The sequence below is a fragment of the Pongo pygmaeus genome, chromosome 9 (genome assembly GCF_028885625.2).
Source record: "Pongo pygmaeus isolate AG05252 chromosome 9, NHGRI_mPonPyg2-v2.0_pri, whole genome shotgun sequence".
Lineage (NCBI taxonomy): Eukaryota > Metazoa > Chordata > Mammalia > Primates > Hominidae > Pongo > Pongo pygmaeus.
This window is the reverse complement of record NC_072382.2, coordinates 118991550-119015093: the sequence shown is the minus strand read 5'-3', so window position 1 is coordinate 119015093 and position 23544 is coordinate 118991550. Positions and strand designations below refer to the sequence as shown.

The 23544-nt window shown below is 47.3% G+C and overlaps 2 protein-coding genes across 11 annotated transcripts in view; one reads left to right on the top strand and one right to left on the bottom strand.

The window, feature by feature from the left end:
- Nucleotides 1-15797, bottom strand: part of RNF214 (ring finger protein 214) — a 53728-nt gene extending 37931 nt beyond the window's left edge. The window contains exons 1-6 of one of the 4 annotated variants that reach the window (XM_054439937.2): nt 15658-15797; nt 14028-14140; nt 9297-9807; nt 8548-8607; nt 3851-3991; nt 1497-1636 (exon numbers count right to left, since the gene is read on the bottom strand). In XM_054439937.2, the coding sequence (XP_054295912.2) occupies nt 1497-1636; nt 3851-3991; nt 8548-8607; nt 9297-9807; nt 14028-14134 (959 nt within the window). In that variant the 5' untranslated portion in view covers nt 14135-14140; nt 15658-15797. Of the gene's footprint in view, nt 1-1496; nt 1637-3850; nt 3992-8547; nt 8608-9296; nt 9808-14027; nt 14141-15608 lie in introns of all 4 variants that reach the window. The other 3 variants (XM_063671489.1, XM_054439936.2, XM_063671490.1) reach the window with 3 other exon arrangements.
- The window catches only part of LOC129008112 (proprotein convertase subtilisin/kexin type 7), a 27914-nt gene continuing 20130 nt past the window's right edge, over nt 15761-23544 (top strand). For 3 of the 7 annotated variants that reach the window (XR_010127649.1, XR_008492471.2, XM_054439934.2), the window contains exons 1-6: nt 15849-16357; nt 17925-18044; nt 18537-19016; nt 20035-20169; nt 21078-21243; nt 22386-22476. Coding sequence is in view for 5 of the 7 variants with exons in the window: in XM_054439934.2 (XP_054295909.1) it covers nt 18549-19016; nt 20035-20169; nt 21078-21243; nt 22386-22476 (860 nt within the window). In the remaining 2 variants the exon portion in view is untranslated. Of the gene's footprint in view, nt 16358-17924; nt 18045-18536; nt 19017-20034; nt 20170-21077; nt 21244-22385; nt 22477-23544 lie in introns of all 7 variants that reach the window. The other 4 variants (XM_063671495.1, XM_054439933.2, XM_063671494.1 and 1 more) reach the window with 4 other exon arrangements.

Below are 23544 nucleotides of genomic sequence, written 5' to 3'. Positions count from 1 at the left end.
CAAAAAACATTTTGGTAGAATTTAAATAAAATCAACCAAGTATTCACAGCTATTATGATTTCCAAACAGGTCATTTTAAGAAACTTAGAAAATTGGCCGGGCGCCGTGGCTCATGCCTGTAATCCCAGCACTTTGGGAGGCCGAGGCAGGCGGATCAAGAGGTCAGGAGATCGAGACCATCCTGGCTAACACGGTGAAACCCCGTCTCTCCTAAACATACAAAAATATTAGCCGGGCATGGTGGCGGGCGCCTGTAGTCCCAGCTACTCGGGAGGCTGAGGCAGGAGAATGGCGTGAACCCGGGAGGTGGAGCTTGCAGTGAGCCGAGATTGTGCCACTGCACTCCAGCCTGGGCAACAGAGTGAGACTCCGTCTCAAAAAAAGAAACTTAGAAAATTGAGAAGTTGACCAAATTCTATGCCCACTTTGCTTTTTCTGCAGTACCCAGAAAAGGACACAAATCCACTAAATAATTCTTTCACAAACAGCTTACAATATTACTGTTTGAAATTTACTTTGGATGCTTAATAACAGAAATGTAATCATTCAAAGTATGCTCATGGTCTGAACTTGATTTTTTTTTTTTGAAACAGGGTCTCACTCTGTCGCCAGGCTGAAGTCCAGTGGCACAATCTCAGCTCACTGCAACCTCCATCTCCTGCCTCCTGGATTCAAGCGACTCCCCTGCCTCAGCTTCCCGAGTAGTTGAGACTACAGGTGCGCGCCACCATGCCCGGCTAATTTTGTGTATTTTAGTAGAGATGGGGTTTCACCATGTTGGCCAGGATGGTCTCGATCTCCTGACCTTGTGATCCACCTGCCTCGGCCTCCCAAAGTGCTGGGATTACAGGCGTGAGCCCACTGTGCCTGGCCCATGGTCTGAACTTGTAAATATCAGGTTATAAAGTGAGATCGGTGTTAGATTCATATCAAAAAAAAATTTTTTTTTAAGAGACAAGGTCTTGCTCTGTCACCCAAGCTGGAGCGCAGTGGCGTAATCACAGCTGACTGCAGCCTGGAACTCCTGGGCTCAAGTGATTCTTCCACCTCAGCCTCCCAAGTAGCTAGGACTACAGCCACGTGCCACCACAACCAGCTAATTTTTTTCTTTATTTTTTGTAGAGAGGGGGTCTTGCTAGGTTGCTCAGGCTGGTCTCAAATTCCCAGCCTCAAGCAATCCTCCCACCTTGGTGTCCCAAAGCGCTGGGATTATAGGTGTGAGCCGCGACGTCCAGCCCGTATCAAACTCCTGACCACACTTGGGACTCAACAATTAACTGTTATTACTTCAAAGTATTTAACAAATCTCTGAACTTTTTTCTATTAAGTCTAATGTTTGATACTGAAAAAGCTAAAGTCATTGGAGAGTTTTTACTTGTACACTTGTTTTTCAAATAAAAATTAAACCGAAGGGAAAGAAACTACAAATACAAACGGGTCTGGCCCCTCATGCATATATACATACACATAAGGTTTTTATTCTTAACATCAGTTACCTTCTGCCCTTCTCACAAAGCTTCTCAATTTCAGCTTTCAGATCCTGCTCCTTCTGCAAAAACTCCTTCTTCTCTTTCTCTATCTTCTTCTTTGTTTCTTCCCGCTTTATTGTCACATCCTGAATAGCCTTTAATATCTCCTGAGTTCCACACAATTACAGTCGCACACAAATAAAAAAGAAAATAAGTTAGTTCTTTTGATGCAAAGGTTATTTTCAACTATCACAAATTCACGTATTGACTTTAGTGAATTCAAATTGAATTGAAAGAATGTGGTTGATGAGTAGCTCCAAAAGCCAGTATTCAGACCTAAAGGAGAAAGTTATAGTAATGCAGATTTCAACTCAACAGGAAAAATAATTTCTAGCAATCGCAATTGTTCAAAAATGGAATATACTGCCTTGTGAAGCAGTAAGCTCTTCATTACTGGTGTTCAAATAAAGGCTGAATGAACACCTGTCAAGAATGCTGAGAAAGGTGTTCTTGTACCAGGGAGGGTCTGTTACATCCAACAAATATTCTTGTTTCATTTTGTTATGATTCTACTTTATTATGTATGGGTTTTGTTTGTTTTACTCTTTAACAACAACAAATATATACATATATACACACACACATATATACACAGACATACATATGTACAAACGCACACTTTTTTTTTTTTTTTAAATAAGAAGTCAAACAGGCCAGGCACAGTGGCTCATGCCTATAATCCTCATACTTTGGGAACCCAAGGCAGGAAGATCACTGTGTCTAGGAGTTCGAGTCCAGCCTAGGCAACATACAGAGACCTTGTCTCTATAAAAAATAAAAAAAATTAGCCAGGTGTGGTGGCACATGCCTGTAGTCCAGATACTCGAGAGGCTGAGGTGGAAGGATAGCTTGAGCCCAGAAAGTCAAAGATACAGTGAGCCTTGATTGCACCCACTGCACTCCAGCGTGGGCAACAGAACAAGACCCAGTCTCAAAAAAAAAAAAAAAAAAAGGTAAAATAATACAAAGGTGATAAAGAGTCACTCCCCCACTTCACACCACTTCCACCCATAAGAGTAATCAATGTGTTAACTGCTTTGTATTATGCTTTCACATCTTTCTCCATGCTCACACAAAGACATGTATACTTAGGTATGCATTTCTTTGCTTTTTTTTTTTTAATGGGGTCGTTTTACGTACATTATTTTGCATCCTGATTTATTTTACTTGACATGAATGTATTACGTCAATAAATATTTATCTAATTCAAAAATAGCTGTATAACATATGGATGTATCTAATTTATCCGAACATTCTCTATTAAAAGTCTATGAGTGGTCTGGCGCAGTGTCTCACGCCTGTAATCCCAGCACTTTGCGGGGCCGAGGCAGGCGGATCATGAGGTCAGAGATCGAGACCAACCTGGCTAACACAGTGAAACCCTGTCTCTACTAAAAAAAAAAATACAAAAAATTAGCCGGGGGTAGTGGCGGGCACCTGTAGTCCCAGCTACTCGGGAGGCTGAAGCAGGAGAACGGCGTGAATCTAGGAGGCGGAGCTTGCAGTGAGCCAAGATTGTGCCACTGCCCTCCAGTCTGGGTGACAGAGCGAGACTCCATCTCAAAAAAAAAGTCTATGAGTATTAATACTTTTTTTGAGACAGGGTATCGTTCTGTCACTCAGGCTGGAGTGCAGTGGCACAATCTCGGCTCACTGAAACCTCTGCCTCCTGGGCTTAAGTGATCCTCCCACCTCAGCCTCCCATGTAGCTGGGACCACAGGTGCGCACCACCATGCCTGGCTCATTTTTTGTATTTTTGGTAAAGATGGGATTTTGCCATGTTGCCCAGGCTGGTTCGAACTCCTGGACTCAAGTGATCCACCTGCCTTGACCTCTCAAAGTGCTGGGATTACAGGTGTGAGCCACCACACCCCGCCTTGCCTTTTTATTTCAGTTAACTCAAAAATAAAATTAAAGTTTGAGCCGGGCATGGGCGGCTCAAACTTTAATTTTATTTTTGAGTTAACTGAAATAAAAAGGCCTCCTTTGGGACGCCAAGGCGGGTGGATTTCTTGAGTCTGGAGTTCAAGACCAGCCTGGGCAACATGACAAAACCCCGTCTCTACCAAAAATACAAAAAATGAGCCGGGCATAGTGGCACGCACCTGTGTTCCCAGCTACCTGGGAGGCTGAGGTGGGAGGATCACTTAAGCCCAGGAGACAGAGGCTGCAGTGAGCCAAGATTATGCTACCACACTCCAGCCTGAGTGACAGAGTGAGACTCTGTCTCAAAAATAAATAAATAAAGTTTTTAAAAAAATTAAAGTTTGATCAGAGACTGTTGCTTAACTCATTGACAATTTCAATATAAGCAAAATACCTGGTGATTCTTCATTTCCTCTTCTCTCCTTTGCTGAAGCTGCTTTAATTGCACTTGGAGCTGATTCTCCACTTGTCTCTGTTTGTCCAAGACCTCCTGGTAACGCTCTTTCAACAGGGTTCTCTCTGTCATCATTTTATCCTATTATGAACAAGACAAGAAAAGCTTATTTCCTAATTTAATCACAAGAAACATTCACCAGTGCCTGTCCAAGGCATTGTATAGAGCTCTATGACCGCACTATCCAATAATGAAGCTACTAGCCATATGTGGCTATATTCATTAAAATATGATGAGATTGGCTGGGCATGGTGGCTCACACCTATAACTGCAGCACTTTGGGAGGCTGAGGCGGGCGGATCCCTTGCGTTCAGGAATTCGAGACCAGCTTGGGCAACATGGCAAAACCTGGACTCTAAAAAAAATACAAAAATTAGCTGGGCATGCCAGTACTCGACTGTAGTCCCAGCTACTTGGGAGGCTGAGGTGGGATGATCGCTTGAGCCTGGGAGGCAGAGGTTACAGTGAGCTGAGATTGTGCCACTGCACTTCAGCCCAGGCGACAGAGCAAGACTCTGTCTCAAAAAAGCTTCCAGGAACATGATTCCTTACTGGTTAATAACACTGAAAACTGATGGATCCACTAAAGAGGCCTGGAAACCTGGTATTCAGACTGAACAACTCAGCAAGCTTTCATATAAAGTCGGGATTAGAAGCGAGGCTTCTAGGCAAGGCATGGTGGCTCCGGCCTATAATCCCAGCTTGGAGGGGCCAAGGCAGGAAGACTGCTTGAGGCCAGAAGCTCAAGACCAGCCTGGGCAACATAGTAATACCTGGTCTCTATCAAAAAACAGTTTAGCTCTGCCACCCCCATGTCAGTAAATCCAGAAAATCAATGGTTACCTTTCAAAGGGACACTAAAATTTGAAGAGGGTCAACTTAAAACACATTTAGTATGAAGTAGCCCACATAATATTTAAACCGAGAGCACTAAACAGAATTTTTTCATTAAATAATAACCATTTTCAAAGAAAAAAAATGTTTAAAACAAACCAGGAAAATATCATATTATAATCATTTTTACAAAAGGCTCTCAAGGCTGGACACAGTGGCTCACTCCTGTAATCCCAGCACTTTGGGAAGCTGAGGCGGGCGGATCACCTGAGGTCAGGAGTTCGAGACCAGCCTGGCCAACATAGTGCAACCCCATCTCTACTAAAAATACAAAATTAGCCAGGCATGGTGGCACATGCCTGTAATCCCAGCTACTTGGGAGGCTGAGGCAGGAGAATCACTTGAACCCGGTAGGCAAAGGTTGCAGTGAGCAGATACTGCGCCACCGCACTCCAGACTGGGCGACAGAGTGAGACTCCATCACAAAATAAATAAATAAATAAATAAATAAATAAATAAAATAAAAAAGGTTCTCAAGATAGGATCTTGGCTTTGGGACAAGCTAATCTTTAGTCCATGTACTGAAATGTGACTAACGTGTCCCAAACAGCTGATTACTCTGCATCACACCTTTCCAGGGATTCCGAACCTGGATTCTACAGGTGGACCTCAGGGAATCTTTGAACTCTCTGCAACTGATGAATGTATATATTTTTCTGAGATAAGAATTTAAAGTTTCCAAAAGATTCTGACAGAGGATCTTAACCAAAGAAAAGTTGAAACCAGTAGATTATTCTTTTTTGAGACAGAGTCTCACTCTGTCGCCCAGGCTAGAGTGCAGTGGTGCAATCCCGGCTTACGGCAAACTCCGCCTCCCAAGTTCAAGCAATTCTCTCTGCCTCAGCCTCCAGAGTAGTTGGGATTACAGGCGCCCGCGACTACGTCCGGCTAATTTTTGTATTTTTAGTAGAGATGGGGTTTTGCCATGTTGGCCAGGCTGGTCTTGAACTCCTGACTTCAGGTGATAGCCCTGCCTTGGCCTCTCAAAGTGCTGAGATCACAGGCGTGAGCCACTGCACCCGGCCTCACTGCCTTTTTAAAAGCATGTGGACCTCACTACCACCTAAAAGATAGAGCCAAACAAAACACAACCCTGGGCCTCTTCTGGCCCAGTAACTTGCTGGGTTTCCATTCGTTCCTGCTTCATCTACTTGACTGTTACAATTAAGTCCCAAGTTGCTACTCTCTATTTTAAAACTTTTATTGGCTTCATCTGGTTAATGTACACCAATAACTTTTTTCCGTATGCCCTTCAATTTCTTCAACTTGCACCAAATATCCACTCTCTTATCTGGTTGCTACAAGCACTTTCCCTTTTTATACCACTCTTCATAAATTAACATATCTTACCCTAAAGACCTCTTCCTAGGGTGCCTTTCCCAGCACTACCTTCCCTTTAAAAAGTATACATTTAGATATCCATATACTTAAAGGTGGAAGTTTTAGCCACAAAAGGCCAGGGATGGATCAAAGGGAGCATTTTAACAAAGGTAAGTGTGACGTTCTCTTCAAAAACCAACTATCTGGGGATAAAATTAGAAAGACACGGTAAGTAATCTATGAAAAAAGGACTGGATGGAATTTGACTAAAAGCTTAACAGTATGAAAAAATTGCCAAAATAAGTCAATGTTAGCTTAAGAAATAGTGTCTAGAATGAGAGATACTGAGACATCCCACTGTATTATAAAGTAATTATACTGTATCTGTACTATTATACATGGTTCTCAAGATCACTTTTTAAAACAAATATTGATAAAATAGAACATGTCTAGGTGAAAGTAACCAGAATGATGATAAAGAAATGGAAAATAGTATCAAAATAGTATCAAAAAGAATACTAAAAACATCTGAGGATGTTTCACCTGGAAAGGTTTGAACTTGGGGAGTAAGAGAATAAGGGGAGGAGGCATAAAAAAACTTCAAATATACACAGGCATAAAAAAACTTCAAATATACACAGGACGAACAAGCAGGAAAGGAACTGGATTTATTCCATAAAGCTCAAGAGAAAGCTACAATAAGAACTTTTTTTTTTTTGAGACAGATTCTCACTCTGTCACCAGGCTGGACTGCAGTGGTGCGATCTCAGCTCACTGCAACCTCTACCTCCTGGGTTCAAGCAATTTTCCTGCCTCACCCTCCTGAGTAGCTAGGACTAGAGGCATGCACCATCACACCCAGCTAATTTTTGTATTTTTAGTAGAGATGGGGTTTCACCATATTGGCCAGGATGGGCTCAATCTCTTGACCTCGTGATCTACCCTCCTCGGCCTCCCAAAGTGCTGGGATTACAAGCATGAGCCACTGCGCCTGGCCTGAAGCAAGAAGCTCACTGCCACCTCAGCCTCCCGGGTTCAAGCAATTCTCCTACCTCAACCTCCCAAGTAGCTGGGATTACAGGCTAATTTTTGTTTTTTTGTTGTTGCTTGTTTGTTAGTTTGTTTTTGAGACAGTCTCACTCTGTCACCCAGGCTGGAGTGCAGTGGTACGATCTCGGCTCACTGCAATCTCTGCCTCCCAGGTTCAAGCTAATCTCATGCCTCAGCCACCCAAGTAGCTGGGATTACAGGCACACGCCACCACACCTGGCTAATTTTTTGTATTTTTAGTAGAGATGGGGTTTCACCATGTTGCCCAGGCTGGTCTCGAACTCCTGAGCTCAGGCAATCTGCCTGCCTCAGCCTCCCAAAGCGCTAGGATTACAGACGTGAGCCACTGTGCCTGGCCTAAATTTTTGTATTTTTAGTAGAGATGAGGTTTCACCATGTTAGTCAGGCTGGTCTCAAACTCCTGACCTCCGGTGAGTCACCCGCCTCGGCCTCTGAAAGTGCTAGGATTACAGGCATGAGCCATCGCACCCGGACTGAAGCAAGAAGTTATAAGGTTTTATCTTCATCTCAGAATAAAATCTAACAATAAGAGGTTTTATTTTTGTTTTTTGAGATGGAGCTTCTCTGTTGTTCAGGCTGGGGTGCAGTGGTGCAATCTTGGCTCACTGCAACCTCTGCCTCCTGGGTTCAAGCCATTCTCCTGCCTCAGCCTCCCGAGTAGCTGGGATTACAGGCATGCACCACCACGACCGGCTAATTTTTTTATTTTTAGTAGAGATGGGGTTTCACCACGTTGGCCAGGCTGGTCTCAAACTCTCGACATCAGGTATCCGCCTGCCTTGGCCTCCCAAAGTGCTGGGATTACAGGCGTGAGCCACCGTGCCCGGCCTTTTTTTTTTTTTTTTTAATTTTTTTTGAGACAGGATCTCACTCTGTCACCCAGGCTGCAGTACAATCACACAATCATGGCTCACACAGCCTCAACCTCCTTGGCTCAGGTGAACAGGTGATCCTCCCACCTCAGTCTCCTGAGTAGCTAGGACTATAGGCATGCACCACCACACCTGGCTAATTTTTGTATTTTTTGTAGACATGATGTTTCACCGCGTTGCCCAGGCTGGTCTCAAACTCCAGGGCTCAAGCAATTCACCCACTTCGGCTTCCCAAAATGTTAGGATTATGGGCGTGAGCCACTGTGCCTGGCCAATAAGAGCTATTGTTTTTGAACGTAACTGGTTGCTTTGTGAGGCAGTAAGCTTCCCATCTTTGGAAGTGATCAAGGAAAAGTCACCTGACCATCTGTCAGGGATTTTATGAAGGGGACTCCTGCACCTTTTCCAACTGAGTTGATATGCCTCTAGATCTTCTATTTGATAATGGCTTCATATAACAAGGACAGTTTAAATACTTACCAAATTCTTTTCAATATCTTGATCTGTGTTTACCTCTGACTCAGCCGTCTTAAAATCAGTCTATAAAGAAAAAAAGTTATATTTAGAATTGTTCAGAGACACTTTAAAAGAGGCAGAATCACTAACACCTAGAATTCCGCCACAGGTAACTAACTTTTTGCTCTTTCCCCTTACCAGCTTTCAAGCAAGCTAAGCAATGTAGTTCTGGCAAATGGACACCAACATCCACACTGCATTAATCATTGGTCCCACAAAATAACCCAAACAAGACCCAATGACTGACTGAGAGAAAGCCTCAAGTCTGAGATGAGACGTCTGCCCTCTACAGTCTGTTGTGCCCATACTTTCTCCTACAACAAAGCACACCCATCACTAGAAGGCAGGATACACTGTACTTCTTAAGATGTGACTCAGAGAATTAACAAGCATTCTTCCTGCAAGGACAAAGATGATACATATGAATGCTAATGTCCTGCACTCATCAGTTACTCAGTGAAAGAGACTACACCTAGGTCATAAAGTTCCTACTTGCCCTAAGATTAGACACTAGCTACTGGCTTTCTTATTTACTGAACATCAGAATGAAGTCATTGTTATGGCACTGTATGAGAGTAGTATGATGGCTGCTAGCAAAAAAACAAAAAACAAAACAAGCCAGCAAGTTCTCCACCAAATATGAAGAAATATCTCCCACCCTGAACCCCACCATCCCCCAATTACATTTTAGTAGTAGAAACTTGACACTTGACCTGTACAGCAATGTTCTGAGAAAGCTTCAGGGAAGAGCTATCTTGATCATCATCCTGATCCACTCGGACTCCTTCAACCCCATTTGCTGGAGACACTACAGGTCGGAAATCCAAGCTTGTGTCCCTGTTACCTTCCTTTAGGATGGAGGCTTGTGGGGATTTCTCTTCAGAGCAATTCCCGGAGGCAAGCTGCTTAGTATGGCACCCTGCCTTAAGAGACCGAGTGACTGGATGGAGGCTCTCCCGGAGGCTTGCGTCCCCCTCCTCTCCTGCTGTGCTGGCCATGTCCTTCAAATCAGACTGAGACCCACTGCCAGAAAGACAAAGGGCTGTGGCTATCAAGTTTTCTCCTAAAACCACCTGGTGCGCTGCTGAGGTGTCACCTGCTGATGAACCAGGATTCTGCTCTGAGTGCTCCAAATGGACATTTCTGTTACTCTCCTTGGTTATTGTTTGGCTACTTACACTCGACAGAGGCGAGTTCTTCTGCTTCTGTGCAGAGTCTTTGGTGCTATCAAACACATAAGATAAAAAGAAAAGTATATAATACTTTCAACATAACTACTAGAAGAACAAAGCTAGACTATGTAAAACCTCCCGACGATCATAATGAAAGAACTTAGTTTCAATCCAGTGATTTCTATCCCATATGCAGGTAGTATAGCTTGGTGGTTAAGACCTAGTTTTTTGCTTTTTGGTTTTGTTATTAGAGAGGGTCTAAACTCTGTCACCCAAGCTAGAGTGCAGTGGTGCAATCAAGGCTCACTGCAGTCTCAACATCCTTGGCTCAAGCAATCCTCAACCTCAGACTCATAACTACGACTACAGGCACATGCCACCACGCCCAGCTAATTTTTTGTATTTTTTGCACGGTTTTGCCATGTTGCCCAGGCTGGTCTTGAACTCCTGTACTCAAGGGATCCATCCGCCTGCCTCAGCCTCCCAAAGTGTTGGAATTATAGGTGTAAGCTGGCCAAAAACCTGGGTTCTAAAGACAGTCTACAGTAAATGGCCAAACATGAATGATTCTGAAGATCCAAATAATTTTTGAGAGCCAATTTGAATAACTTTTGGGGATACCAATGAATTAGCCTAATACTAGTTAGAATATTTAATTTAGTTACATGTACTAATTTAGTTATACATAATATTATAATATTAACTTAGAAATATTGTTTTTATTCTTCTCTCACATTTCACAAGAATAATTTTCATTCAAACTCATACAGATCTTTGACCAGAACCACTTTTTAGGTTCTTCAACAGTTTTCCAGAGTATAGCACCTACATTTTAAGTTGTCTAAAGTACAGACAATTTTGAATCCAAAATTGAAGCTGTCAATAGAAATTTTATCCCACACAGTAAGTATACATATGCTTAACATTAGGATATTCTGTCACTTGTCACAGCCATTCAAGGTACTGCTTTTATTTTTTTTTTATTTATTTTTTGATACAGGGTTTCACTTTGTCACCCAGGCTGAAGTGAGGTATTGTTTTTTAAAGGAGTCTTTAAAACATATTTACAATGACATCCAACATTCACAATTGTACATCTTTCACCCAGGAATTACGCCTATGTTTAATTTATTTGACCCCACCCTCTTTTTTTAAACTAATTCTATAACTGACACTCTTAACCATACCTAACCAGCAATGGGGATTCAAGTTGATGCGTCTTTGTTTCCTCAATCATACTAGTTCAAAATAAAACAACTGAAAGAATACCTCGGTGGGGAACAATGGCTCATGCCTGTAATCCCAACACTTTGGGAGGTCAAGGCAGGAGGATCATTTGAGGTCAGGAGTTCAAGACTAGCCTGGGAAACATAGCAAGACCCTGTCTCTACAAAAAAATTTAAAAATTAGCCGAGTGTAGTGGCGTGCAACTGTAGCTCCAGTTACTTGGGAAACTGAAGTGAGAGGACTGCTTAAGCCCAGGAGGTGGAGGCTGCAGTAGGCCATGATCACGCCACTGTACTCCAGCCTGGATGACAGAGGGAGATCCTGTCTCAATAATATAAACACTTGAAGCTGATTCCTTCCCGCTGGGAGTTAACTGTGAGGGGGTGCTTAATTAAAAATTCAGGCATATATAGTACCTGAGTTTGAATCCTGACTCCGCCCACCATTTACAAGCTGTTTGACTCTTGGCAAGTTACTTCATTTGTAAAACAGAAATAATACTATCCACTTAATAGGACTGTTGTGAGGATTACATGAGATAATGCACATAAAGTACTCAGTACATTGCCTGGCACATAGTAAACATTCAATAAACCTTAGCTGCCATTATTACTAGTGTATGAAGTTGATTTTATTTATCAAAACTCTGACTCTAACATAGCTTGGAAACCTTGGGCAAATTACTAACCTCTCTGTGTCTCAGTTTCCTCACCTGTAAATGGGAATAATAATATTATCACTACCTCCTGGGACTGTTGTGAAGATTAAATGTGTTAACACATATAGAAGTGTAGTTAAGTGTTAGCTATTGTATCAGAGGACCCAGGTACACTAGAAAAGAGTTGAGGGAGGGCCAGGTGCGGTGGCTCATGCCTGTAATCACAACACTTTGGGAGGCTGAGGTGGGCAGATCACGAGGTCAGGAGATGGAGACCATCCTGGACAACATGGTGAAACCCCGTCTCTACTAAAATACAAAAAATTAGCTGGGTGTGGTGGCGGGCGCCTGTCGTCCCAGCTACTTGGGAGGCTTAGGCAGGAGAATTGCTTGAACTCGGGAGGCAGAGGTTGCAGTGAGTGGAAATTGCACCACTGCACTCCAGCCTGGGTAACAGAGCAAGACGCCATCTCAAAAACAAAAACAAAAACAAAAAAAAATTGAGGGAGCTAGGTGCAGTGGCTCATCCCTGTAATTCCAGCACTTTGGGAGGCTGAGACGGGCAGATCGCTTGAGATCAGGAGTTCAAGACCAGCCTGGTCAACATGGTGAAACCCCGTCTCCACTAAAAATACAAAAATTAGCTGGGCTACCAAGCAGGTGCCTATAATCCCAGCTACTAGGGAGGCTGAGGCAGGAGAATCACTTGAACCCAGGAGGCAGAGGTTGCAGTGAGCCAAGATCGCACCACTGCACTCCAGTCTGGGTGACAGGGCAAGACTCTGTCTCAAAAAAAAAAAACAAAGGGTTGAGGAAGAATACACAGTCAGCCTCTTTATGTAGAATGTGGTCCACATTCATGGATTCAATCAACCATGGACTGAAAATATTCAAAAGGATAAATGTTTGTGATGATGGATATGCTAATTACCCTGATCTGATCACTATACATCACATGCACCACAACATCACTATGTACCCCATGAATATGTATAATTATTGTGTCCATTTTTTTAAACATAAAAACAAATCACTGAAAAGTAAAATACCCAGCCTGGCCAACGCAGCAAAACCCCGTCTCTACTCAGATACAAAAATTAGCCAGGCGTGGTACCGGGCGCCTGTAATCCCAGCTACTTGGGAGGCTGAGGCAAGGAAATTGCTTGAACCCAGGAGGCAGAGGTTGCAGTGAGCTGAGATCACGCCATTGCACTCCCGCCTGGGCGACAGAGCGAGACTCCATCTCAAAAAAAAAAAAAAAAAAAAAGGCTGGGCGTGGTGGCTCACGCCTGTAATCCCAGCACTTTGGGAGGCCAAGGCAGGCGGATCATGAGGTCAGGAGATCAAGACCATCCTGGCTAACACGGTGAAACCCCGTCTCTACTAAAAATACAAAAAATTAGCTGGGCGTGGTGGCAGGCGCCTGTAGTCCCAGCTACTCGGGAGGCTGAGGCAGAAGAATGGCGTAAACCCGGGAGGCAGAGCTTGCAGTGAGTCGAGATCGCACCACTGCACTCCAGCCTGGGCCAACAGAGTGAGACTCCATCTCAAAAAAAAGAAAAGTGAAATAGATTTGAAACCATTAAAAAAAATTTCAGAAAAAAATTGGATGGATGCATCCGTACTGAACATGTACACTTTTTTCCTTGTCATTATTCCTTAAACAACACAACTATTTACATAACATGTACATTGTATTAGTTGTTGTAAATAACCTATTATTTAAAGTATATGGGCGGACATGCATAGGTTATATGCAAATACTACACCATTTTATTTATTTATTTTTTATCTTTTTAATAGCTTTAAGTAGGGTGGGCATACGCCTGTCCCAGATAAAATACTACACCATTTTATGGAAGGGACCTGAGCATCTATAGATTTTGGTATCCTCAGTAGGGGTCCTGGAACCAATCTCCAGCATATACTGGAAGATGACTATATAGCTAATTTAGTTCAACATTGTACATAACAATGTATTATATTAGCTACCATGAGATGCAAGTTTGGGTAATTGTGTATCTGTATGTATACATATTTAGATACCCATGGACACATACCGATATAACATTTCTCATATATTAACATATAGACATATGGTTAAATGAACATACAGTGCATGTAGCAAAGGGCTGGAAAATGTTTGCATTTTTTAATGAGTTTGACCCCATGTATTCTATTCTATTCATTCCCCAAACATTTAGCATGCCTGCTGAGTATCAGATGCTGTGTTGGATACCAGAAATACAAAGATAGATCAGACAGTCCTCTACCTTTAAAAAGCTAATGCAGTGCCATCAGAGCCAAAAAGAAAGACCAGCTACACAAGACCATCTCAAAAACCCTTTACCCAAATGAATCTTCCCAGTCAGGAGTCCACACATTACCTTAGACCATCTGGGAGACCTTCGTCTGACTTGGAAGCACATAAACTAGAAGATTCCGGAGGACTGGGGACATTGGCCACAACGCCAGCAACCTCAGACGCTGCCATTATGCTCTGTACATTCAGAAACAAATTACAGGCTACAAGTTTCCAAAGTTTAAAACAAATGTATCTCTCCCCCCTCAGAATGTCCACACAACAGAGCTGTTGCAGTAAAGAAACACAAAAACCTGGGCTCCGGGAGAAAATATTTAAGAGTACTAAAACAGACATTGTATGCAAAGTCCTAGTGTGCAGCAATCTTCAGGAGTCACTGTATTTACATAAATATCTAGGAGTCTGTGCAAAGATCTTATTTTCACTTTTGGCAGAAATGTAGTCATTTCAAACAATACATCTTAGTCTGCCAGGATCTTCCAAGTGGTCCCAAGCCTACCTTGTCTGCTATCATTTACAATAAAAGATGTACTTTTCGGCCTAGTATCAATCAGATCTCATGTTTTTAAATCACTTTATGGCCGTTATATTCAAAGCATTCTCCATTAATTTAAGCGAAGTTTCTAGAGGTGTCCGCCTGTAAGTCAACAAGTAATGCAATACTGGGTAATCCAGGGTGCATCTTTTACTGTCAGCGTGCTCCCCACAGATGGGAAAGGCCTGATACCCACTAACTGAGAAAAGAACAGACTCTTCAGAGTGACTAGTGGTGCAAAAAAGAATCCTGGGTTCTCTAACGTGAAAATGACAAGGTGAAAAACATGGTAACACAAGTAAGGGAACTGGGACAGACGCCTTTTTTAAAAATCAAAAGGTCATCTTTTATGCCGCTGAGCAAACTTATGACCTTATGAGGAGAAAAGAAAATCAAAATACTTGGGAGGTGGGGATGAACATAGGGTTAGTTCGCATTCTTGCTTTTATTTTAACAGCATCACAGGTATTCCCCCCGGAACACTGAAGAGCGCATGGGGCAGAGAGGCAGATGGGGCTGTGTCAACACCTCAGTCACAGCCCACAGACCCTCTGTGCCTCAGTTTCCCTCATTATACAACGCTCCTGGGAGAAAATGGGCCCAAACCGCCATTGCTGCTCCCTCAGGTGCAAACAACCCCTCTCCAACATAGCCCAGGGCTAGGGGGGTCCTCTGCGCCCGGTGAACGAAACCCCAGGACACGGGTCATGCATGCAACTCCGTGGCGCGGGTAGGAACAGCTGGCTGGAGGGTCGAGTGTACCAAAAAGAACTCCGCAACCCGGGGGCGACCACCAGCGAAGCAGGGGCGCCGGAGCCACGGGTCCTCGGGCGAGAACAGGGGACAGACGGGAAGGGGACAATGGGGGGAAGCGGCGCTGGGTGGCCTTGGCCACCCTCCACAGGGGACTGCTAAGCTGGCCGCTGGCTCGGACCAGACCCCCCTCCACCCCTTCCCCTCGGCTCCCCCACCCCGCTGCCAGCCACCCCCGGTCCCACTTCTAGGCCGGGACCCCCGCCTCGGTTCTCACAGCACCCTCCACGCCCCCCACCCGACCCCCAACCCCGGCCCTCGCCCCGCAACCCCCACCCACGCTCGCCCCGCACACACCTCCCGCGCCGCGCCCCCGGGAAGAAAGTGGGGGAGGGACGGGACGCACCTGAGCGGGCGGAGCGGGGGGAGGGGGCGGCCGAGCCACGGGGGGAGGGGTCGAGCGCCGGCCCGCGCGCGGCACCTCCCACTTCCGGCGGCACGAGCGGAGGGGGCGAGGCTCCGGCCGCGAGAGGAGAGGCTGCGGTGGCGCCGCGCCGCCCCCGACGGCGCCCTCTGGCGGCGACAGCTGGCGCCGCCGGGGCACGGGGATGCTGCGGGAGACCCCTGAGATACAGGTGGACTCTCCCGGGGCGCGGGGAAGAAGAGAGAGCCGACTGCGAGAAGGAAGGCGACCTGGGTGGGCAGGATCCCCTCTGGGAAGATTACAGGGACAGTCGGGGCCATGGCGGTCAGAAGGAGAAGAGCAACGAGGGGCTTTTAAAGGTCGGAACCGAGATGCCCTTTACAGAGGACGCCATGAAGGAGAGCCTTCTGAAGAGGGACCATGTGGAAGATGCCCCGAGGACTCGGGGAGGCGGAGCCCGAGGGTTCAGCCCCCAGCGCCCGCACGGCCCCTGCCTGCGGAGGCCGCCCGCGGGAGTCGGACCCCGGGCGCCGGTTGCTGGGGCCCGCGGGGGTCGCCGGGCCTCAGGCGCCGCGCTGATTGGCTGCGCCGCGGGCGGAAGTGATGCTGCTGTCACTGCTCCTCCGGCTCCCGGGAAGCCGCGAGTTTCCGCAGGGAGGCGGCGGCAGCTGCGGCCGGGCCGGTGAGTTGGAAACTAGGTGTGGGGCTGGACCTGGGTAGTCAGGGGGGCCCAGAAGTGGGAGAAGCCGGCGTCTGAGGATGAGGGAGCTGCACAGAGGTTGCCTGAGGTCCTGGCGTGGGGGACTCCAGGGAGATGGGGCCCCAGGGCCCAGGATTCCTGGATAATGTGGGTGCTGATGAGGAGAGGGGCACATTGCACGGAGCGATCGAGGCCGACGGAGGGGGAATCGGGAAACCGACCCGGTACCCAAGCTGGCTTCTAGGAGCCGGGTGTGGAACAGCGAGGACAGTCGCTTGGGAGCAGGATCTTGGACTCCGGACTGCCCATTCTCTTCTTCCTTGTCAACTAAGAGCTGTAAAGAGAGGCCTAGCCGTTGGGAGAGGTTGAGACCTGCTTTCAGAAGGCATTTAAGGTTCCTTTCCCAGAAGCCTAGGGGATAAAAATGCTGCTCTGCCACTGGGAGACAGAAGGAGCTCATGCTTCTCTTTCTTCCGGACATCTGTGGTGGGATCTACTGAGTCTGAAGGAGTCTGCCTAGAGGGGCCACTGTCTGGCTAACAAGGGTTGTGTTTGTTTGTTTGTTTGTTTGTTTACTTAGTAGAGTATGCAGACTGGGGAAGACACCTAAATATCTTGGGAGAATTGAGGCTCCCGGGGGCAGGGAGGGATTGAGAGGGAATATGCCTGGAAACCTAAGAGAAAACGAGAGGAAGAAATGTAGTATGAAGATTTTTAGAGGTAAAGGAGAGGTGGCATAAGTTCTCCTTTCCAGGAAGCCTTTCAGTAAAATTCCCATTTTTCTGGAATGCTTTGAGGTAGAGCCGCTTGGGTGTGTATCTGAGTATTAAGCCCTGCCCCAGGGTGGACCCCGTGGAGAGCAAAGGCTTTTAAAGGAGCCCAGCCACCATAGGTACACACACGTCCTGCCACCCCATTTGTCTGTCCCCCAGTTCTAACTTGGCTCTTTTTTTTTTTTGAGGGCTCCTGAGATCAATTCCCTGGTTCTGTCAAACCCAGGCAGTTGGAGTCCTAGTCTGGAGCCTGAGTCCTCACCTTGAAGCCAGCCTCCTGAGCTCAGTATAGGAGTAGCTGCTTAGTGAGGTTCTCTCGTCATTCGTTCTCTCCTGGTTGTCCGCTTGTCCTTGGTGCCTGTTCTGTTTTGTTTGCACTCTCTGGCTTTCCCCCTGTTTCGCCCCTGCCTCCTCCCTCCTTTCACTTTCCCTGGTATCCTTCTGAGATACACAAATCAGGAAGTTAGCTACCACCTGGACTTGTAGGACGTTATTATCTACTCTTTCAAGAGGCATTTTGGTAACAGTTTTTTGCTAGGCCTCTGGGGAACAAAATGAAAAGAGGGTGGTATGATAGCACAGGAAGTGGGTTTTCTGGGTGTTATACTGATTTGGCCTCACCGTACCAGTTCTGCGCCAGTCTATGACCGATTTTAGATCTTTGGAAATGACAATTAATGAAGTTTCTTTGGTCCCTGGTCCTGGAGTTTATCTAACCTCTGCTTGTCGCCCTGGGATTGGTGGGACATTATTTCTTCTGTTCTTGGATCCCACAGGTCTGTAGCCTTTGCTGAGTCAACACTAATCACAGTGAAAGTGATGCCTTTTCTCCATTTGCACAACATGAGTGTGACGTGGTTAGCCAGACCAGGAGCTCAACCTCATGTAGAATTCAGGTGGGCACGGGGCCCTGTTATGGGGAATTAGCCTTGAGGACAACTGGACTGAGGAGTCAGCTAGGGAAAGATTTATGTCCCCTCTAAATGTAGGGGTGAAGGAGTTGTCTCTCCTAAAGAACAGTCACGATGCAGCCAGTAGTTTGTGGAAGCGATGTGTGCTTTGAGCCCTGTGGGTGGCAACAGGGGTTGCTCGCAGTGCCTGTGAGCAACTGGACCTCCTGCTGGATTAGCTGGTGTCGTGAGGATTGGCTGTCTTGCTGTGGGAGGCCATCCGCTGGCGTTAGTGCTGGCCCACACTCCACCTGGGGGCTTATCCCTGTTGGTCAGGGATAAATGTGAACAAAAAGAGAGGATCAAATGTTTCATAATTTAAAAGGAATGGCTTGGGGACTTCCAGGGGGAACGCATGGATGGCTCAGCATCTCCCTCTCAGATTCCTGCAGTTACCAGCTCTTTGATCTCTTCCACATTCTTTTTCTTTGTCTGCAGTCCACTGCTCTGATGCCGAAGAGGAGGCAGAAAGTGCCACACTTGGATGCCCCCCTGGGCCTGCCCACGTGCCTCTGGCTGAAATTAGCCGGGCTCTTCTTACTGGTTCCCTGGGTCATGGGCCTGGCAGGGACAGGTGGGCCTGATGGCCACAGCCCAGGGGGGCCGAGCTGGGCTGTGCACCTGGAAAGCCTGGAAGGTGACGGAGAGGAAGAGACTCTGGAGCAGCAGGCGGATGCCTTGGCCCAGGCAGCAGGGCTGGTGAATGCTGGACGCATCGGAGAGCTTCAGGGGCACTACCTCTTTGTCCAGCCTGCTGGGCACAGGCCGGCCCTGGAGGTGGAGGCCATCCGGCAGCAGGTGGAAGCTGTGTTGGCTGGGCATGAAGCTGTGCGCTGGCACTCAGAGCAGAGGCTGCTAAGGCGGGCCAAGCGCAGCGTCCACTTCAATGACCCCAAGTACCCGCAGCAATGGCATCTGGTGAGTCCAGTCCTGCAGTTTGCAGTTTCAGGTGCATAGGTTCCAGTCCGGTTCTTTAGTGGGCTTTTGACTATATCACTCTTCAGTCACCTCTGTCCTTTGCCTGAGGGACCATTTCCCGGTTCTGTGGTGTTTCCCTCGGCTCTCCCTCCCTTCTACTGTCTTCTAGAGGCCGGTGTTCTGCAGTGCACAGGGCACAGATGGTGCAGCCAGGCTGCCTGGGCTCATGGTCCAGCTCTGCCACTTACTAGCACGTGTATTTGGGCAAGCTGCTTAAACTCTGTGCCTCAGCTTCTCCATCTGTAAAGTGGAGATTGTAATAGTGCCTACCTCATAGAGTTATGGTTAGGGTAAGTGAATGTATACATGTGTAGCACTTAGAACCATGCCTGACGCATAGTAAACACTATGACATAAGTGATACGATACTACCATTGGCATAAGAAGTGTATTATCCGGCCCGGCACGGTGGCTCACGCCTGTAATCCCAGCACTTTGGGAGGCCAAGATGGGCAGATCACGAGGTCAGGTGATCAAGACCATCCTGGCTAACACGGTGAAACCCCGTCTCTACTAAAAATACAAAAAATTAGCTGGGCGTGGTGGCAGACGCTGTAGTCGCAGCTACTCGGAAGGCTGAGGCAGGAGAATGGCGTGAATCCGGGAGGCGGAGCTTGCAGTGAGCCGAGATCGCGCCACTGCACTCCAGCCTGGGTGACAGAGCGAGACTCCGTCTCAAAAAAAAAAAAAAAAAGAAGTGTATCATCCAACCCTTCACCCTAGATACCATTTTATCCCGAATCCCCCATGACTGATGGCAAACTTTCCTAGAACCCAAGGCTTTGGCGGAGCTCTCACCTGCCCCTCCTTGGCTCTGTTCCCGCCTGACCTATTGGCCTGCAATCTCTGTCTGGCTCTTTGGTGGAGGCCAAGGGTGAAAAGGGGCTGCTAGCTATAACTTCATTTCCCTCTGGGCTGTGCTGTGTGTCACTGGATTCCCACCCTGTCTCTCTTACAGAATAACCGACGGAGCCCGGGCAGGGACATCAACGTGACCGGTGTGTGGGAACGCAATGTGACTGGGCGAGGGGTGACGGTGGTGGTAGTGGATGACGGAGTGGAACACACCATCCAGGACATTGCACCCAACTATGTGAGTGGCCCTGGAATGACGCCCCTCACCCCCCACGTCTTACCTCCTTCTTGATGTTGCCTCAGTCTTGTCCCCTTTTCTAGAGGTCTTTGGGCCAAATAAAAGAGCCTGAGAGGTGGGATGGGTTCATTCTCTCCTTTTCCCCAGCCAGCATTCCAGACTGGCAGTCAAGGCACAGCAGATGGCTCTAACTCTAAGAGAGAGCAATCCTGCTTTCAGTTCTAGTCCTTTTCTGAGGAGTAAGGAGTGGCCCGTGCAGGCAACTTCCCTCTTGTTGGAAATCCGAGTGCCTTCCTCTCTCTAAAGCGTGGCCTCTAGGGAGCCCTACCTGCCTTTTTTCCAGATTTCCCAAGCCGTGGAGCTGTAGGCACATTCGCATAATGGGCAAGAGAAGTTTGCTGGGAGCTGTGGCACTTCTCAGTTTTGCCCCAGTGTCCTTTGCTCATACCTTTTAGCCAGTGTGGTTTGCAGATAGAAATGGGCTTATTGGGTCCAAGCGTGGTGGCTCACACCTGTAATTCCAGCACTTTGGGAAGCCAAGGTGGGCCGATCACAAGGTCAGGAGTTTGAGACCAGCCTGGCCAAGATGGTGAAAACCCGTCTCTACTAAAAATACAAAAATTAGCCAAGCATGGTGGCACTCGCCTGTAGTCCCAGCCACTCGGTAGGCTGAGGCAGAAGAATCACTTGAACCCGGGAGGCAGTGGTTGCAGTGAGCCGAGATTGTGACACTGCACTCCAGCCTGGGCAACAGAGTGAGACTCCATCTCAAAAACAGAAACAATGAGAAATGAGCTTATTGCCCTAGCTTCGAGTCCCAAACTCTCATTTCCTTTCTCTCCCTGAACCCCAGGACCTGATCCCCTCTAACCAGTGAATGACCACATGTCACCTCTGAAATATTTCAGAGCCCTGAGGGTAGCTATGATCTCAACTCTAATGACCCTGACCCCATGCCCCACCCGGATGTGGAGAATGGCAACCACCACGGCACGCGATGTGCAGGAGAGATCGCGGCTGTGCCCAACAACAGCTTCTGTGCCGTGGGTGTGGCCTACGGGAGCCGCATCGCAGGTAACTTGTGCCTCCAGCCTAGCCTTGGTAGGCTGCTCCTGTGACCACAGTCTTCATTTCCTGCACCCCTCCTTACTCTGAAACGTCTTTATCCCATAGCCCAGCTGACACACATAGCATAGAGCAAGGGTGAGTTTATAATAGGTGTCTGTAGGACATATCAGCTCATTGATTTTTCAGTGCAATGGTGTTTCAAACGTGTTTTTCTATTTATAGTTCCTTAAATTACAAAGTGCCTTCTTGACGGTTCTTCCTCTATGATCCGATATGCCTGTGGGGGCAGCCTTTGCGTTTCCCAGCTCTCCAGCTCCCAGTCCTACTGATGGTCACGGGCTGCTCTCCATCCTTTTGGGAGAGCTGAGCAGCCCCATTCCTCCCTGGAGGTGGTTCTGTGGTTTTTTTCACACTCAACCTCTGTCCATCAAGGCAGAAGGTGAAGGGAATGAATGGGGAAGTCCTCACGATAACTCCTTATTAGGAGTGCTTGGGAACCTACAAACTGAATAGACTAACTGTATTCCTCTTATACTCCAGCAGAGGGTAGTAGCTCTCCACAATGAGACTACCAGGGAGCCAGAAACCCTGTCCAAGTCCCTTTTCTGAAAGTGCCACAGCACTGCAGCCTGGGCGACAGAGCCAGACTTTATCTCTCTCTCTATATATATATTTTTTGGTAGGGGGACAAGTAATACATAAACATGGTGTAAAAATGCAAAATGGGCTGGGCGCGGTGGCCACGGGGATCACACCTGTAATCCCAGCAGTTTGGGAGGCCAAGGTAGGCGGATCACCTGAGGTCAGGAGTTCGAGACTAGCCTGACCAATATGGTGAAACCCCCATCTCTACTAAAAATACAAAAAGTAGCCGGGCGTGGTAGTATGCGCCTGTAGTCCCAGCTACCTGGGAGGCTGAGGCAGGAGAATCACTTGAACCCAGAAGGTGGAGGCTGCAGTGAGCCGAGATCATGCCACTGCACTCCAGTCTGGGCGACAGGGTGAGACTTTGTCTCAAAAAAAAAAATGCAAAATGTACAAACAGCATGTAGGGAAAAATAAGTCTCCCACATATGGCTCCCTACCTCCCAGTTGCCCGGCTAGGAGACCAGCATTAGTGAGGAGCTGCTGTGGCCTTCATTGCCTAGGTATCCGGGTACTGGATGGACCTCTCACAGACAGCATGGAGGCAGTGGCGTTCAACAAGCACTATCAGATCAATGACATCTACAGCTGCAGGTGAGGCAAGAGGGCAAGAGTCTGGAGCACCTGGGACAAATCTGCCAACAAAAGCCCAATCAAGTGGGCTGACTCAGGCTGGAGCAGGGGTCTGCTCATTGGGTTCAGCTAGTAAGTCCATTGCCTTCATTTCTCTAGATTCCCAGCCACTGGGCTCTCAACCTTAAGCCCCCGTCACCCCCGTAATCAGGTTGCCACATGAGAAGCCCTGGCTTGTGCACATTTATTTGTTTTCTAAACTCCTAAGGCCTCTGCAAGAAAGTGGGCTTTCCTCTCCATCCACAGGCCAGCTGAATGCCCAACACCAATCCCCCACCCCACACCAGTGCATTGCACCTTCAGGGCATGGCTGTGCTGGACTGGACAAGAAGGAAGTGGGGTTGGAGGCCCCCATGGCATTGATGGCACCTGTTGCTCCCCCGACATACCTCCCTTAAATCCATGACATCATCCATAGGGTACACTTCCTGATAGAGACAGAATAGAGAACTCCTCAGCCTGAGAACCAGGAGTTTCCACAGAAGTTCATGGGTGCTCTGCCTTCTACCCTATGAGTTGGGCCAGGCGCAGTGGCTCACGCCTGTAATCCCAGCACTTTGGGAGGCTGAGGCTTGTGGATTGCTCGAGGTCAGGAGTTCAAGACCTGCCTGACCAACATGGTGAAACCCCGTCTCTACTAAAAATACAAAAATTAGCCAGGTTTGGTGGCAGGCACCTGTAATCCCAGCTACTCCAGAGACTGAGGCAGGAGAATCGCTTGAACCTGGAAGGTGGAGGTGGCAGTGAGCCAAAATCGTGCCATTGCACTCCAGCCTGGGGGACAGAGCAAGACTCCATTTCAGGAAAAAAAAAAAAAAAAAAAAAAAAGTCTACGTGTCTCTGATCCCTAGATCAGGAGATGAGTGACCCCCCTGTCCCTCTCTGCCACTATGGGCTATGGGGACATTCACAAGGAAAAGAAGAGCCTTAGCACACTTCTGTTTTCCACTTTGGAGAGGGGATGGACCTTTGAACCCTGTGCCTTTTAATCATGAAGCCTTTAAGTGGAACCCTTGGGAGGAGTTAAGA